The sequence below is a fragment of the Diabrotica undecimpunctata genome, chromosome 5, assembly GCF_040954645.1.
Source record: "Diabrotica undecimpunctata isolate CICGRU chromosome 5, icDiaUnde3, whole genome shotgun sequence".
Classification (NCBI taxonomy): Eukaryota; Metazoa; Arthropoda; class Insecta; order Coleoptera; family Chrysomelidae; genus Diabrotica; species Diabrotica undecimpunctata.
This window is the reverse complement of record NC_092807.1, coordinates 62872119-62889027: the sequence shown is the minus strand read 5'-3', so window position 1 is coordinate 62889027 and position 16909 is coordinate 62872119. Positions and strand designations below refer to the sequence as shown.

At 31.4% G+C, this 16909-nt stretch overlaps 1 protein-coding gene across 2 annotated transcripts in view; it reads left to right on the top strand.

Annotated features, from left to right (window-relative positions):
* Positions 1-96: 96 nt before the first annotated feature.
* Positions 97-16909, top strand: part of LOC140441348 (uncharacterized transporter YutK-like) — a 110924-nt gene continuing 94111 nt past the window's right edge. The window contains exon 1 of one of the 2 annotated variants that reach the window (XM_072532012.1): positions 97-344. In XM_072532012.1, the coding sequence (XP_072388113.1) occupies positions 342-344 (3 nt within the window). In that variant the 5' untranslated portion in view covers positions 97-341. The remainder of the gene's footprint in view (positions 345-16909) is intronic. The other variant, XM_072532011.1, reaches the window with a different exon arrangement.

The following is a 16909-nucleotide window of genomic DNA, read 5'->3' as shown; positions in this document are numbered from 1 at the left end:
TAACATATATTGTATTCAAAATTTTATTATTTCTATTGAATTAAATTTAACCTTCATCTTACATAATTTTTGTTGAGTGTTGAAATTCTACTATCATAAAGCATGCTTAACTCTTGATCCTTCTCTAACGTAAATCCATTGTTTGCAGTTATAATTATTTTTAGTAAATACTAAAGATAAGATTAAACTTTCCAATGAATAACGGATATTATAACTTTAACAGGTACAGGTAGTTAGGATTTCGTGTGTTTTAAAGTATCGTTGGTCGTCTCTAAATATCTTAGTGAACAGAAGAAAAGCTGTTTACAGGCGCTTGGAATAACTCAACAAATATTATATCAATGGTAAGTTTTGCCATTTTTCATTTTGTCATAAACATAAGTAAAATTAACGCATACTTTTAAATTTTATATACAAGTTTATATAAATAAAAACTAATAATTCACAAAATTAAAAATATTTTCATAACAGCCTCACAAATTAGAACGACGATTATTTTGACAACGTTAAAAAATAATTTGATCATGCATATTTGTTCTTTATATAGAACTAGCTACCCAGCAAACTTCGTATCGCCTTAGAATTAATAAATGATCTGTTAATTATCAGTTGGGGTATATTAACTTTTTTATATTAATATCAAATTAATTAAATGATGAAAAGGTTGCCAATGTGAGTCCATAATACTAGTGTATAGGAAAGAAGTCAATTCTCACAATCTTAGGTAAGATTTTTATTGAAATAGAATTTCTAGGCTACCTGATTCGAGGCTTACAATATGTGCCTCATTATCAGGCCATAGTACATTCTTTTAACAAAAACTAAAAGCTAAAAAAACAACAACATGAAACAACTATTTGTGGACCATAGATAAATACCGCGGGAAAAATGACCACATAACCTCCTAAACATAACAGCAACATAAGATCATCCTTGTGCTTAAATGAGATTTTAAAATTGTGGTTGTAAATTAAATGTATGTGATGTCCTTATAATTTTAAAAAAAGCAAACATTTTACTCCAGTAATTACTTTTTGGACAAAGGCAACAAAAATGAACCAAATTCATCGGAGACAAAACCTCTCTACTACCCACATATGGCTTGGTCACATAAAATTTAAAATAATATCATATATTTCCATATCTTATCTTATGAACGTGTCCCTTGAGGGTGTTAATGAGTTACAATATTCCACAGAATAGAAGAGCCTTCTTGTATCTGATATGTAAATCTTTTTTCATTTTTTCATATAATTTGTTTAACTTTTTACATATAATTTCAAATTCAAGACACATACATACAAGGTATTTTATATTACGTCAATCCTTTCACTATATTAATTTTTATAGTTATCATTTATTTAACAGTATATATAGTACCAACTCTTTTACTTAATTAACGTTACAGTGGTTTGCTTCGTCGGGCTTCCCCCTAAAACCACCCTCGCAGGGGGGTAAAAACATGAAAACATCGATTTACCAAGAATCTGTACACCGTAAAAAAATATATTTTAAATAAAAAATGTAGCTGTGATAATTTTAAACAAAAAGGTTTATAAGCATTTTTTGTGTAAAATGAACCGTTTTCTTAGAAACAACGCTTGAAGCGACCGTCGATTTTCCATGTCAGTTACGCGCGCGAAATCAATGTTGAATAAAATTTGTATCAGCTGGACGGTAAAAATTCGATATCTTCTGTTTTAAATGTCTTATCGACGAAAATCAACATGCGTTTTAAAGGCAAAAAGTGCAGCTTTCGTATGCAGTTTTTGTATTTTGCCGAAAATAAACTCAGTTTTTATAAAGGTGTTAAATAAATTAACGAGGCGCGACTTTTGCCATTTTTTACGATTCTCGTGAGATCAATAAAATTGATCACTTTCATTGACCAGCTGTAATAAACTTTTTATTTTTAGAGATCAATCTTTAAAACCTATGACATGAAATTTCAATTTTGAGTTGTGGTAACAAATATGAGGCATTTGAAATATGAATAAAAAACGCAGAATTTAATGTTTTACATTACAAAATGATCACACGTCACGGAAAATGCATTTAAAAAGACAGTTTGGGGTGTAGATTATTGCAGTAGTTTTGTTCTTTTAAAAAAGGTACTAGTGTAATTAAAAAATTCATATGCCTCACATTTGTTGTTAAAACGCAAAACTAAAATTTCATGCTATAGCTTTTAAAGGTTAGGCTCTAGTAATCAAAACTTCGTAGTGGCCAGACAATGAAAGGTATAGATTGTATTGATCTCGAGAGAATAATAAAAAATGGCAAAAATCGCCCCACGTTTATTTATTTAATACCTGTATAAAATCTGAGTTTATTTGCGACAAAATACAAAAATTGCATACATAAGGTAAACTCTTTATCTTTAAAACGCATCTTGATTTTTGTCAATAGGTCACTTGAATCAAAAGATATCGAATTTTTACCGTCGAGCTGAAATTGATTTCGCGTGCGTAACTGACATGCAAAATCGACGATCGCTTCAAGCGTTGTTTCTAAGAGAACGGTTTATTCTACAGAAAAAATGCATATAAACATTTTTGTCTAAAATTATTTCCTGATAAATCTGATGATGAAGCGCATATTGTAAACCTCGAAACCAGTAGCCTAGAAATTCTATTTCAATAAAAAACTTACCTAAGATTGTGAGGATTGACTTCATTCCTATACACTGGCAAATTAATTAGGTTCAATAAAAGTTTAAAAAGCAGGTAGCTCACATGGCATCAAAGTAATCATTTGAATGGAATTATGATATACTATTTCACTATGATTTTTCATTGTATTGACAGGCACGAGAATGAACAAAGTGGATGGTTTGCCTACACATCCACATGCTACGTACAATAATTGACTATGAGGGAAACAATTATTTTCTGTATTAAGAACAAAAACAATAAAATATTACGGTTAAATACGAATGGTATTTCGGTTAGTATTATCGGGATTCTCTGAATCAGAACTTTCTCATCGTTAAATTTTCCATTTACTATCGTCGCGTGTATTATTGTCCCTATTAGTTTTCTTTTATTTTGAATTATTAAGTTTAAGTCATTTATTTATATCCTTATTCTTTGCTGTTAAAATTAATCTTTCACTCAACTAATTATGATTTTTATGTTAAGTGATGATGTTTTAGAACACATTAATAATGAGCTTGTCCTTGGTTGAGACAAATGGCAAAAATTAGGCGGAAACAAAATTAAACGATTCCATTTGTCGACAGGAATACAGCCATTACTGATAACCAGCAATTGCTTGGAAAAATCTTGAGTAAAAAAGTCGTTTAGCAATTTGTCGTCAGTTAGTTTAATTAGCTTGTCGTGCACTTCCTTGTATTTTGAATTCAACATTGATATATTCATTTATACTAAATGGTTCAGTTTATCTCATTCATATTCATTTGATGTTCCAATTTAACTATCATGAACGTTCAACAATTACTAACGAGATCACTCGTTACTGAATCTTTCCATCTTTTTCTTAAGCGACCAACTGAGCTTCTGTTATCGGGCCTTTTCCAGAAGGTTGTATTTAGTAGTCTTTCATCATTCGATATCAGTACATGTCCTGCCCGTCTTATCCGATATGCCTTAATGTATGTTTTCTTCTCCATAGAGTGCTTGGAATTTCTGGTTATGTCTTCGTCTCCTTTTTTTTGTTTTCTCGTCTCTACCAAACCCAAAGACCGTCCGGAGGATCTTTCGTTATAAGACTAATCATTTTGTTGTTTCACGCTTTTTCATACGTTACTATGGGGCGAAGTACAATTTTTTATATCCTTTTTTTAGTTGTCTTTGAGAGCAGCAATTTTGATTTAAGTAGTGTCGCTATTTTCTGTCATGATTCTAGCCGCTACATCATATTCATAATTATTTTCAGGTGTAATCACTGCTCCCAAGTATTTTAATTCTTGAAAAACTTCGAAATTGTATTCATTTGTCGAAATTTTTGTCTAATTCCTAGTCTTAGATTTTTGATAACTACCATGTACTTGGTTTCACCTTCTTTAATCTTAAGGCCTATTTACCTGGCCTATTTTCAGTGTATTTAAAACGATCGATGAATATGTCATTTTCAGTTGGATTGATCGGATTAGAATTAGCGGCAAACGCGTATGTGAAAATTAAGTACATCCTTCTATATTTAAGTGGTAGCTCCCCAGTTTCTGCTAGCAAACTTTCTATTCGACTGGTCCGGAATACTCCGGTGGCTATTCTTACCGTAGTTTGAATAACTTTAAGGTGATGTAATAAGGATTCTTTGTCAGATACATATACTATAAAACATAATCTATTCATTAGACCTAATCAGGGTTTTATAAACAAGGATTGAGGAGTTATAGTCCGCTCTATAGTTTTTATTAGAGATAGTTTTCATAACATTGACTTCATTTTGGCATGTTTTTTTCAATTTGTAATATGTGTTGTTTCCATGTAAGTTTCGTATTGAAAATCATTCCTAAAAAACTAATGTTTTGTAAAAAAACCTCAGAATTTGGTTATATAACTTTAGTTGCGGTTTCATCAGATCACGTTTCTGGAAATTACAAGCTCTTTGATTTGCTGAGTGAAAACATAAATCCTGTTTCCTTCGACCAATTTTCGAGTTCGTAAAGTGCGGTTTGTAAGCAACGCTGAACTGAGGAGATATGTTTCCCTTAAGATACTAACACCAGATCATCTGTATATAATCTACCACGATCCAAGCTAGAGTTTGATGGTATAATATGATTCATGGTAATTAAAAAATATGGTTGTACTTATCACATACTCTTGAGGGGTGCCATTGGCTTGATATATCATTGAAGATATGCAGTGGTTGACTCTTACTTGAGAATTGCGTTGTTTAAGAAAATTTAAAATGAAGTTAATAATATTAACTTTAATATTCCATATGTGTAGTGATTTGATAATATCGTAATGCCATGCTGTATCAAATGCTTTTGTAATATTTATGAACACTGCAATAGTTTTCTGTTCGTTAGCAAAAGATTCAAGAATTTCAGACTCTAAATTAATAAGATTATCAGTGGTAGTTCCATTTTGTCGAAATTTACTCTGCTCGTTAACCAGTTGATTTTCTTCTAATATGCATAGCAATATTTTATTAACAATTTTTCCATGACTTTGCAAATTACATTGGTGGGTAAGATGGGTCTGTATCAGATAATTTTAGTTCGTGCATTGTTAGGTTTGAGAATAGGTATAATTATTGAGTAGCTCCAAGAGGTTGGAAATATATTATTTATATTCGGTTAAAAATTTTTAGAAGTACACATTTAGCATTGTCTGGAATCTTTCCAAGAATGCTAAAGATAGATTATCAGGTCCAGGAGCTAAATTTTTTGTACTATTAAGGGCAAAATTAAGTTTATCTAAGGTTAAAGGGATATTGAAAGGACTGTTTCTTTTCACAATCGAGCTGTTATTTTTCTTTAACGATTTTGTGTTGTATAATATCTTCGGAATAGTTGCTACTACTGTAGTTTTTTTCGAAATATGTAGCAAAAGCCTTAGCTATTTCATTGGGTTTAGTTTTTACATTAGTATTATGAGTAATAAAAGGTACTTGATAAAATTTGTTTTTTCCAGAAATTTGTTCTTTCCTCCATTTAGTTTTTCGAGCAGTTTTTGTTATATATCTAGCTCTAGCATATACACCATTTTTTGTAATCAATGATGTAAGTTGTGTTATAATTTTTCATTCTGTTGACAGATGCTTTATTTTGCTTGATTGCTTTTTGACATTCTGTATTCCATCATGGTAGAGGTTTGTGTTTCCTTAATATTTTAATTTTTCTTTCATTTGCTTCTGCCGTGTATGTATTGACATTAGTAAAAATGTTGTGAGTTTCGTTTATCAAAATGGGTTCTAGTGATTATATTTTTTTATAGCGCCAGCGTATTTATTTCAATTGGCCTTCAAGGTTCCATTTTGGGACTGTTTGGTATTCAGAGGTAATATCAGAAAATATAGAAATTTTTATTGGGTTGTGGTCGCTGCCATGCAAGCAGTGTAGAGGATCCTACTTATACGCGATTGAAAGAATTAGGCCACAAATCGATAGATCAATTGCCGATGTTGTACCAGTATGTACATTAAATCTGGTTGGTCGTCCATTATTAAGAATGGTTAAATTTTCTGTTAACATAAAATTTGTTAAGCCCCACATTGGGTTGTGACTATTAAAATCTCCTAGCATTAGCCTGGGCATAGGTATTTGTGAAATGGTCTAAGTCGATTATGGTGAGATGAGATGGTTACAGCGTCGATGTCTGTTTTAAGAGGAATCGTTTATGCTTCAAGGGTGTTATTGACATAAATTACGACTCCACCAATTGCTTTTTGAAGTTATACTTCTATACGCACGGTCGGCGTTGGAAATTTGCATGAGAGTGAATCTGTGAAACCATTACATATGTAAGATAATGAGTAAGAGAGAGACAGAAGATATATTTTCTCTCTCTTCCTCTCTCGAGAATAAAAATGTTCCTTTTGTATATATATTTAATATTATATATATATATATATATATATATATATATATATATATATATAATATGTTACTGAAAAGCTTATTAAATTGTACAAACAGAACAATATCCCGGTTAAGATTGCTATCAATAATGCTAAGACTGTCAGGAACTTGTTTTCTAAAATTAAAACACCTCTTTCCTTTTTGGAACAAGTTAATGTAGTCTATCACATACCCTGCTCTGAATGTGATGCATGTTATATTGGTCAGACTGGCCGTTCCCTTAAAGGACGCCTTACTTCACATCGTAGTGACATTAAACTTTCTAAACATACTGGTGCCCTTGCAGAACATGCAATCAACACCAAACATACTGTGAATTTTGATGATGTTAGAATTCTCTGTAGAGAACGTAACCTTAATAAGAGACAGTTTATGGAGATGTGTCATATTTTGAAACAACCTAATGCATTAAATAAGAGAACTGATATCAGCAACTTAAGCCAAATTTACCATGCACTAATTCTACAAAATTGATTCTTCCGTATTCTACTTTTAAATTATTGGTTTCTTCTTCAAGTTCTTTTATTATATCATAACATTTATGTTGGCATCTACAAAACTTTTCCTTCAATCTCACCAGCTGATTGTCAGTTCTGACATTCGAGCTTTCAAATACTTTATTTTGCATGATATGATCATAACAGTCAAGATCCCTAGCCTTGCGGTGTTAATATAACATTTCAAAATTGACAATTACTTTTTTTGATAGATTTTAGAATCAATCAATGTTTTCAAAAGTTAAATTAAAAAAATTAATATAAAATTACTTAAATTGGGAATCTTCCGGCGTTCTGTGTTTCTGTGTTTTTGCTAATTTATTTATTAGATTAATTTTTGATGTTTCTTCACAATAATAACAGCTTAATGCTACAGATCTTTTAAAGGTAAGATCATTTACTTAATTGTTTTTCATATTAGATGTATCGCTAATAACACTCTTTTAGATGAACTGATGATGCCCATTGAACAGTGGGCGAAACGTCTTCAATAAATAGATAAAGTAGCACAACTCTTGTCTTTTTTATCTCCAAATTGACCGAAAATATCTCATTCACTTACGAGTGCACTTTTTTTATATTAAATTAAACGGTCATATTCCTTAAAGATATATATATATATATATATATATATATATATATATATATATATATATATATATATATATATATATATATATATAATATCCCAATTATAAATTTCCTTTTTTATTTTTGAAATATTTAAAAACCTCACGTTAATCTTATTAAATATATGTAATATACGCAAAAAACATAAATTTTAAAATAAAATGAAAATTTACAACATAATCCGAGTTGTTGGTTTCTTATTTTATCTTCGTAAAGTAAGTTATGTATATTGGCAGTTTTAAATACTTACGAATATTACATTTTAATTTATATTGTATTATTATATTGAATTCTGTTGCAGTGTATTTATTGTATTGTAATTTTTATATTAATAACAAAATAAACAATGAATTTTAATGCAGAGTATGTGTAAGAATTTTTTTTTGCATTCAACTCCTTTTATACATATATAAAAATAAAAATATATATTTTCATTAAAATATTGATACAATCCTTCATTTACTATACTCCTATTACAGGTCAAATGTTTATATACAGCAAACGATGCACCATATACCTATATAACTAATTCTTTTTCTCTTTCTGCTCTCTCTTACCTATAGCATTACATATGTAATGATTGTGCAGATTGACTCCTATATAAATTTTTAACGGCGAACGCGTGTATAGAAGTATAACTTCATACCCGTTTTTTTATCGTTTCTATTCTTATAAAAAGTTGAAAAGTTATTACATGTTGATCTTTGAAATTTATTTCTTGAAGACAAATGATAGCAGTAAAACATTATTGACTAAAGTTTTTAGCATATCATAATGGGTATAAATCCCATTTATATTCCATTGTAATAAATTGAATCTTTGAATTGAATTTTTAGTTAAATGTTAAGCTCCTAGGAAATCTCACTCGACTTATCCGTGTCGAGTTCTTTATCTTCGCATTTCAGTTTTCTGAGCTGTTTCGTCAGTTTATTTTTAACTTTGTACATATCAAGTTTAATAGGCGATTGGATGTAAATGAAAGGATTTTGGATAATAGTTGTATCAAGGGTATTTGAGTTGTATTTGAGGTATATTTATGTGTAGCACTGATAATGTCTTTTGTTCCGTTTGAATTTGATTAAATAAATCAATTGTTTCCTCGAAGGTTAATGTTTGTTTTCGGAATTGAATAATTATTAAATTGGTTGTATTGGGGTTTCTGAAGGCATTGTCGATATTTTTGTTTTTACTCTTTTTTGCTTCTGGGCTTACTTTGAAAATACATTATCCCTAGCTGATGTCTTAATGGGCGGAGGGAAGTACTATTGTTTCAGATATAGGTCGTCTGGAGAATGATTTTGATGTAAATTCTTCGTTGGATATATGCCAAATTCTTGTGATGCTGAATAATATTTATTTTTATATGTTTATTAAGATAGTTCGAATTATTGTGCAGACTGGAAAATGGATGATCGGGATGGTAACGTGGATACATCTGTTTAAGATATCACTAATATTGTATTAGTTGTAGTTGATGTATCAGGAGTGGTTAAGAACATCATAAATGATGTTTTTGATGGTGACGTTGAGGTATTTGATATAATACACATTTGGTAGTGTAAAAACTCATAGGCAATGTAATACACGCAACGATACTCGAAAGAAAATTTAAAAACTAGAAATTTGTCATTGTAAGAATTATGAAGATACCAAACGATATGCTATTTGAATTTAAACGTATTTAATATCCAATTCGTTTTGCATTCGCCATGACAATAAACAAATTATAAGGCCAATCCCTTAATGTTTGTGGACCAAACATAGAAAGTACGTAGTGTCTTGAGGCGTAGACAAATTATCCACTATTTTCATTCTCGTGACTGGCCACACAACGAACAATATAGTACATAGTGAGTGCAACTCATTCAGCTAATGGTTACTTTGTTGTCACATGAATTAGCTTTTTTTTTGAACTTTTTAAACTTAATTAATTTAATCTTCATGTAAAAACTTAATAGAACTTAGCTATTAATTTAAAAATACATTTATTACTTCAAAGGCAGTACGTTACGACTCAGCACAACGTTTGGAATGGAAATCTCAAATTATCTTCATTAGGTGCCATTTATGCAAAAAACACCTAGAAGCTCGATTTTAAAAATTAGTTTTGCTTTAATTTTGGATAACCGCAACTATGATGATGTTACCAAGACGTCGTGATGACGCCATCCATTTGTTTTTTTTTTTAATAGAAACCTATATTTTTTCAAAGATTAAATAGACAATGGAATTCTAAAAATGGCATATATATCACTATTGCCCTGAAGTTAGTAGTTTTTGATAAACAAGGTGTTAAAATTCAAAAAATTAGTTGAACAATTTTAAGAAACTGTTTAGTTTTTAACAGCAGAAACAAAAGTCTTCTTCTTTTTCTTTTTATGTAGAGATGACTCTGTCTGTTTTTTAATTTGCTTCCAATAAGTTGTCGTTCCATCGTTTTCGTGGTCTTCCTATTAGGGAACCTGTCCCGTAGTCCCAGTCTTTAAACATAGTTATTAGGATAGTACTTAAAGCTTTCCTCAAACTCAACACTTCGGCAAATAAAAATTAAATTTATTGAGAACTCTTAATCTCCAAGGGGAGTGTTCTCTTATGGAAATTGGTTCTTCCTTTCAGAGGTTCATCCATCAACCAATAAATATTCTTGGTGGGCGCCAGGTATTCATTTATTAACCTGCGAATACCTCCAGGTATTTACCAAAGTACTTGATCTTAAGACACAAAAAAGAATATTTATGGTTAATGGATCACCTTTGAGTAAAACACATCCTGGAGTAAACTAAATGTGTTAGAAAAAGAAAAAAATATACCTTCAAAAAAAGTTGAACAGTTTATTACGAAAATATAATTTTATATTTCAGAATATCTGGCGACAAAATAAAATTTTAACGTAAATTTCGTCGAATGAAACGATTCAGACAAAAAATTATCAGATAATTTTGTGCCTGATCACTCGGAAACTTAACTCGACCAAAAAGGTACCATGCGTTCGGTACCGAACTCCAGTGATATTATTCAACAAATACAATTCTTAATTTTAAAAACATTGATGTTGTAACTTAGTTAGGTTCTGCCATGTTCCCAGCTGTATATATTTCGTAGCTAACCATATGAAAGGTCTTCAATACCGGAATAATTTGCTCAAAACCGTTATAAATATCCAATTTTCCACTATACCATAAAACCATTAAAAAACCATTAAAATACCATTAAAAAAAATATAACCATTAAAAAAATCTCTTGACCTCAAATTCTCTACATCTAAGTTACCGGTAAAATTTAAAAAATAACAAGGCAACTTAAAGGCCCACAGAAAAAATATCCTTCCCGGACCTAACTGCGTTTTTCTACAAAAGAAAAACGAAACTCATTATCACAACAAAAAAACTTACAAACTACTTACCAACGACCTGTTAGTTCAAACACAACTAGATTCGAAAATCAAAATATTTCTCAATTTATATTGACAAAAATTGGACGTGGCTACTGCTCCCATGAGGTTCCTACTGAATTGCTAAAGCTCTTGAATGATGACTAAATAAGCATAATATTGCACTTATTTAACACAATATACAAAACTGGTATTATACCTCAAGAGTGGCTGTTGTCTATATTCGTTACACTGCCAAAGAAATCCAATGCAAAAGAATGTCCAGAACACCGAACAATATCTTTAATGAGCCATCTACTAAAGATATTTCTAAAAGTCATCCACAACCGAGTTTATCAAAAGTTGGATTCAGATATTAGTGATACACAGATGGGGTTCAGAAAGGGACTAGGTACTCGAGAAGCTCTCTTCGGTTTGAATGTTTTTACACAAAGATGCCTAGATGTTAATCAGGAACTACATGCATGTTTTATCGATTTTGAAAAAGCGTTTGACAGAGTACGCCACGATAAACTAAGAGACATTCTTGAAAGAAAGGACATAGATAATAAAGATCTGCGAATAATTCTCAATCTATATTAGAATCAGAAAGCTAACATCAAAATAGAAAATTAGATATCACAAGAAATGGAAATACGTAGAGGAGTACGACAGGGATGCATTTTGTCACCGCTGCTATTTAATGTTTATAGTGAAAGCTTCTGCCAGGAAACCCTTCTGCAAGCAAACGAAGGAATCGTAATCAATGGAGATGTTGTAAATAATATTCGATACGCAGACGACACTGTACTAGTTGCAAGAACAGTAGAAGAATTACAATGATTACTTACAAATATAAATATTGCCTGCAACAATTATGGCATAAGTATTAATATAAAAAACACCAAGAATATGGCCTTTGGTAAGAACATGACACAATCAGCACATATTAGTATAAACGGCATTCAAATTGAAAAAGTATCAAGTTACAAATACTTGGGAACTTCAATAAACGAAACTGGAGACCAAAACAATGAAATAAAAAAATATCGAAATTGCCAGTGCCACCTTCATAAAGATGAGGAAATTCTTCTGCAACAGAGATATAAGCATCCCTCTACGATTAAGAATGCTAAGGGGCTACGTATTTAACACGCTATTATATGGTGTAGAGGCCTGGACTCTCAAATAGAACAACATAAAAAATATTGAAAGTTTCGAGATGTGGTGCTACCGTCGAATGCTGAAGATAAGTTGGGTTGAAAGAGTCACAAACTTTGAAGTAATGCGAAGGATAGGAAAAGATCCAGAAATTTTATCATCGATCAAACGAAGAAAACTCGAATATTTGGGTCACCCGATGAGAGGACATAAATACGCATTACTGCAAAATATAATGCAAGGAAAAATAGAAGGAAAACGGAATCCAGGCCGTAGAAGAATGTGATAGTTGCGTAATTTAAGAGAGTGGTTTGGCTGTACCACTAATGAACTCTTTAGGTCAGCTGTAAACAAGGTCAGGATAGCCAATAGTCAGAATTCCAATCTCTTATAGGAGTGGCACAAAAAGAAGAAGACTGCTCCCATAAAATTGGAACGTCTATTTCAAAATAAATTCGAAATATTTTTAGGAAATGAAATTGGAATTTGACGACAAATAAAGCATGTTACATTAATTGTAACACTTTGCTGTTTCTAAATTTCTTTCACGATATTTTTATTTCTTTATATTGTTTCATTTTGGCAACGTGTGGCTCCGTTTGATCTATCGCTTTTCATTTTTATTAGTTCGTTCACCTTTATTCTTTGTCCTCTGATCATTCTCCATATTTCTTTTAATGTTCCGTAGAAGTCGTGTTCCATCTGTGTTGATAAGCTCTGCCAGTGTTCCCTTTTTATTCGTTTCATTTCTAATTTGTTTGTAGTGATTGTATGTCTGTTGTGTTTGTTGTATTCTGTACTATAAAAACAAAAGTATTGGTCATAAAACACTTTAAATAAGGTGCTCAAATTGAGATCTCCTCACTTCTTGATAATAAGTCAACCTTTGCTTAAATTCACGCAGCACGTTTTCAATAGTTTTAGGTAGAATAAATTGAGTTTCGATGCCTATGCAATATGTTACGCAAAGGTAGTTACCAAATCAGGCATTTTTGAGATATTAGAAAAATGTAGACAATTTGGAAATATTGCAAATCGCTGTTTTGGGCGACAAAGATTGTCACAAAAAAATTACAAATAAACATGCAAATAGATTCGTAAGACAATCACTATATAAGATCGATAACTTTAGCCTCTAATTATGACATCAGCCTCAATAACAAAGTACATATACAAAAACATAAATGGCATCCTTAAAAAATGAATTTAGTGCAAGAATTAAATGAAGATGACCCGAAAAGTAAATTAGAATTTTGCGAAGAAATAATTTAGTGACGTAATAAAAATCCGTTTTTGCTAACAATATTATTTTTTCAGATGTATCCTCATTCAATCTAAACGGCACCGTAAATAAACAAAACTGTCGATACAGGGCACGAACAAATCTCATTGGATGACCAAAGTTAATACCCAATTTTTTAATTAGAATTTAATTTTTAACAAGATTAATGTATGGGCAGAAATTGTTGGCATAAAGATTATACGGAAATCTCACTGGTGGAAAATATTTAGACTTGTTGATACAGCATACAGTACCAAAATATTAATCGCGCTATTTCGAAATTAAAACAACTCGAACATCCCAAATGAAAGCTTTGTGGTATCAACAAGACGTAGCTTTTCCTCATTATGATGTGAAATATTTCCAAATCTTAGCCACAAATATAACATAACTATTGTCTAGAGATTGAAGAAAAGACAAAGAAATTATTACCACCATAAAGAACAGAAAACTGGCTTACTTCGGCCACACGATGCGTAATAATAAATACTGACTTCTACAGTTAATTTTACAAAGCAATCTTGAGGGCAAGATGTATATCCAGTCTGGCCAATCTTAGGAAATGGATAAGTTTAACGTCAACTGATCTATTTCGAGCTGCTGTGAATAGAATAAGATGGGTCAATTTGGTCGACAACATCACTAGAAGATGGACACCTTGAGAAGAAAAAACCTCAAAATGGGGCTTTATAGAATGGTCAGCTAGATAACCAGAGCTTACTTTGCTGAAATTCTTTTTATGGGTATATATAAAATCAAAAGTATATGTCACTCATTTTAATAATATCGATGAACTGAAGGAAAAAATTTTTACTAAAACGCATGCCGTTCGACCTGCTCTTAAAAACGTGCTGCGTAAATGTAAACAAAGCTTGGCTTACTTCTAAGAAGTGATATCTCAATTTCACCATATTTTAAATTGTTTTCCATTTAAATAACCAATCCTTTGTGTCTGCTCTTGAAAATTAAACATAGCTTCTTGAAACGGTTCAACTAATTATTTGAATTTTAAAACTTTATCAAAAGCTACTCACGTGATTCTTATTTGCCGATTTTAAAATTTTATTTTGACAGAAAAATGTAGGTTTTCATTTAAGAAACAAATTAACTGATTATTAATCAGCCCCCATCTTTTATTTAGCAAAAATCAAAGTATATGGAAGTGGGACAAACCACATATGAAGGCACACAACTGAAGACTACCTCAAACAACGAGAGTAAAGAGTATTGCTTTAAAAAGGTGACAGAGTTTGAGTATCTAGGAGTTACCTTACCAAGCAAAGGGGAAGAAAGCCAAGAAATTGTGCAGCGGATTTCGAGAGAAAGACGGTCGGAGCTCTACGCAAACTACTAAGCTCAAAAAACATCTCAAGAAAGGCAAAATTGAGACTACCGAACAGTGACTTAACCCACGGTCATGGGCGGAAGCGAAACATGTATTATAAACATGGAGACTTGTACGGAAAACCAGAAATTAGCCAGATCGTCAGGACAAAAGGACTTAGATGATTAGGACTTCTTGCGAAAATGGCGCAAGGGGAAGGAAAGAAGAGAAGAGGAAGACCAAGGAAAAAGTGGCTAGAAGCGTGTAAGGAAGACCTACAAACAACCGGGATAACAAATCGGAAAACTGGGACCGTGGACAGAAGAAAATGGAGGAAAACAGTGGAAAAATTCCAAGCCATGGGCCTCTCGGGCCTGTTGAGCTGTATATATTATATAGTATTTTTCATATAAAAATGCGTGCAAGTCATTCAAGATTTACATCAGAACCCCACAGCGTTGCCAAAACATCAGAATAGTTAGTAAGTGAGGAATTTTTAAAATGTCAACTATTTGTCAAACTATTATATTAACAATAAATTCACTTAGTTTTAAGACTACTGCAACACACTAAAATATATAAGAAAACATTTTATTACAAAATTATGTATTCTAAATTTTAAACTTACCTCTATTTAGAGCATTAATAGTAAAAACGTCCTGCCATTATTTCTTGTTCAAAATAATCTATCTTATATGAAAGTTTATCAGCTTTCTACAGACTATTTCGTTGTTTTAAAATTGTTGAATAAAATTCCCAATATAATGATGATTACATTTTTCAGATTATTATACCATGTTGACGACTATGAAAGATCGAGCAGTTCCGTATTATTAGCTGTGTTAGGAAAATTTGAATTCTAAGGTCGACGTTCTGGAAATTTTAAATATAAGTGACGTCACTTTATATAAATTGTGACGTGCACGCATTTTTATATGAAAAATACTATATATATTTAAAAAACAAATAAATGACGTCATCACGACATCCTGGTGACTTCATCATAGTTACGGTTGTCCAAAATGAAAGCATAACTAAATGCGAAAATCGGATTGAATCGGCGTTTTTTGCTTGAATGCTACCTAACGAATATATTTTGAAGTTTCCAACTTAAAAGTTCACACTGTATATAAATTTTAAAATCATAATTATTTTAAATAATATTGCGTTAATACGTCGTGTATAATAATGAAATAACTTAAATTGTATAATCCGGTGATACTTACTCTTATTCATCTATAAAAAAAGTAAAATTTGATTCTTATTTTCATGAGATATCTATTAGAAATTGGTTATATAGGGTCACCCAAAAAAAATTATAATTAGGGCAGGCTATCCAATAAGCCTTTCCTTGGTAGGAAAGTTAGTTTATTTTACACATCATTATCATCATTCTAGCTTTACAACCCTGCGTGGGTTGTAAAGCTCCTCAAAAATTTTTCTCCAGTAATCAATATCCATCGCCTTTCTCTGCCAAGTACGTATTCCCATATTTCTCATATCTTCATCGATGTTATTGAGGAACCTTGTTCTAGGTCTTCCTCTTCTTTTCTGACCAATAGGTCTATCAAGGAGCCTTTTTCTAGTTGGATCATTTTATTCCATCCGTATTACATGCGCTAGCTACCTCAGACGTCCTATCTTAATATATTTTACGACATCTGCTTCCTGGTATATTCTATAAAGTTCGAAGTTGTACCGTCTTCTCCATACTCCATTATCGCCTACGCCTTCATAGATTCGCCTACGTTTCTTTAACATCCTAACATGTTTTGATTACTTTATGTTACAGTCCGGAACTCTAAACCATACGTTAGGACTGGGCATTTTTGTAGAGTTTTAAATTTGTATTTTTCAACATAATTGAGGATTTAAGAAAGAGATTAAGCCAAACTTTTTCGGTTTATCTCTGATATAGTATTATGTTCAGTATTAATGAGTGCTCCCAGGTATACAAATTCGTTAACTGCTTCTATGACGTCCTTTTCTATTACAAGTGCCCGTAGGATTTGTGGTTGCGTGCTTATTTTCATGTTCTTCGTTTTGTTGGTGCTTTCCCATTTTTGTAGCAGATTCTTCTAGTGCTACA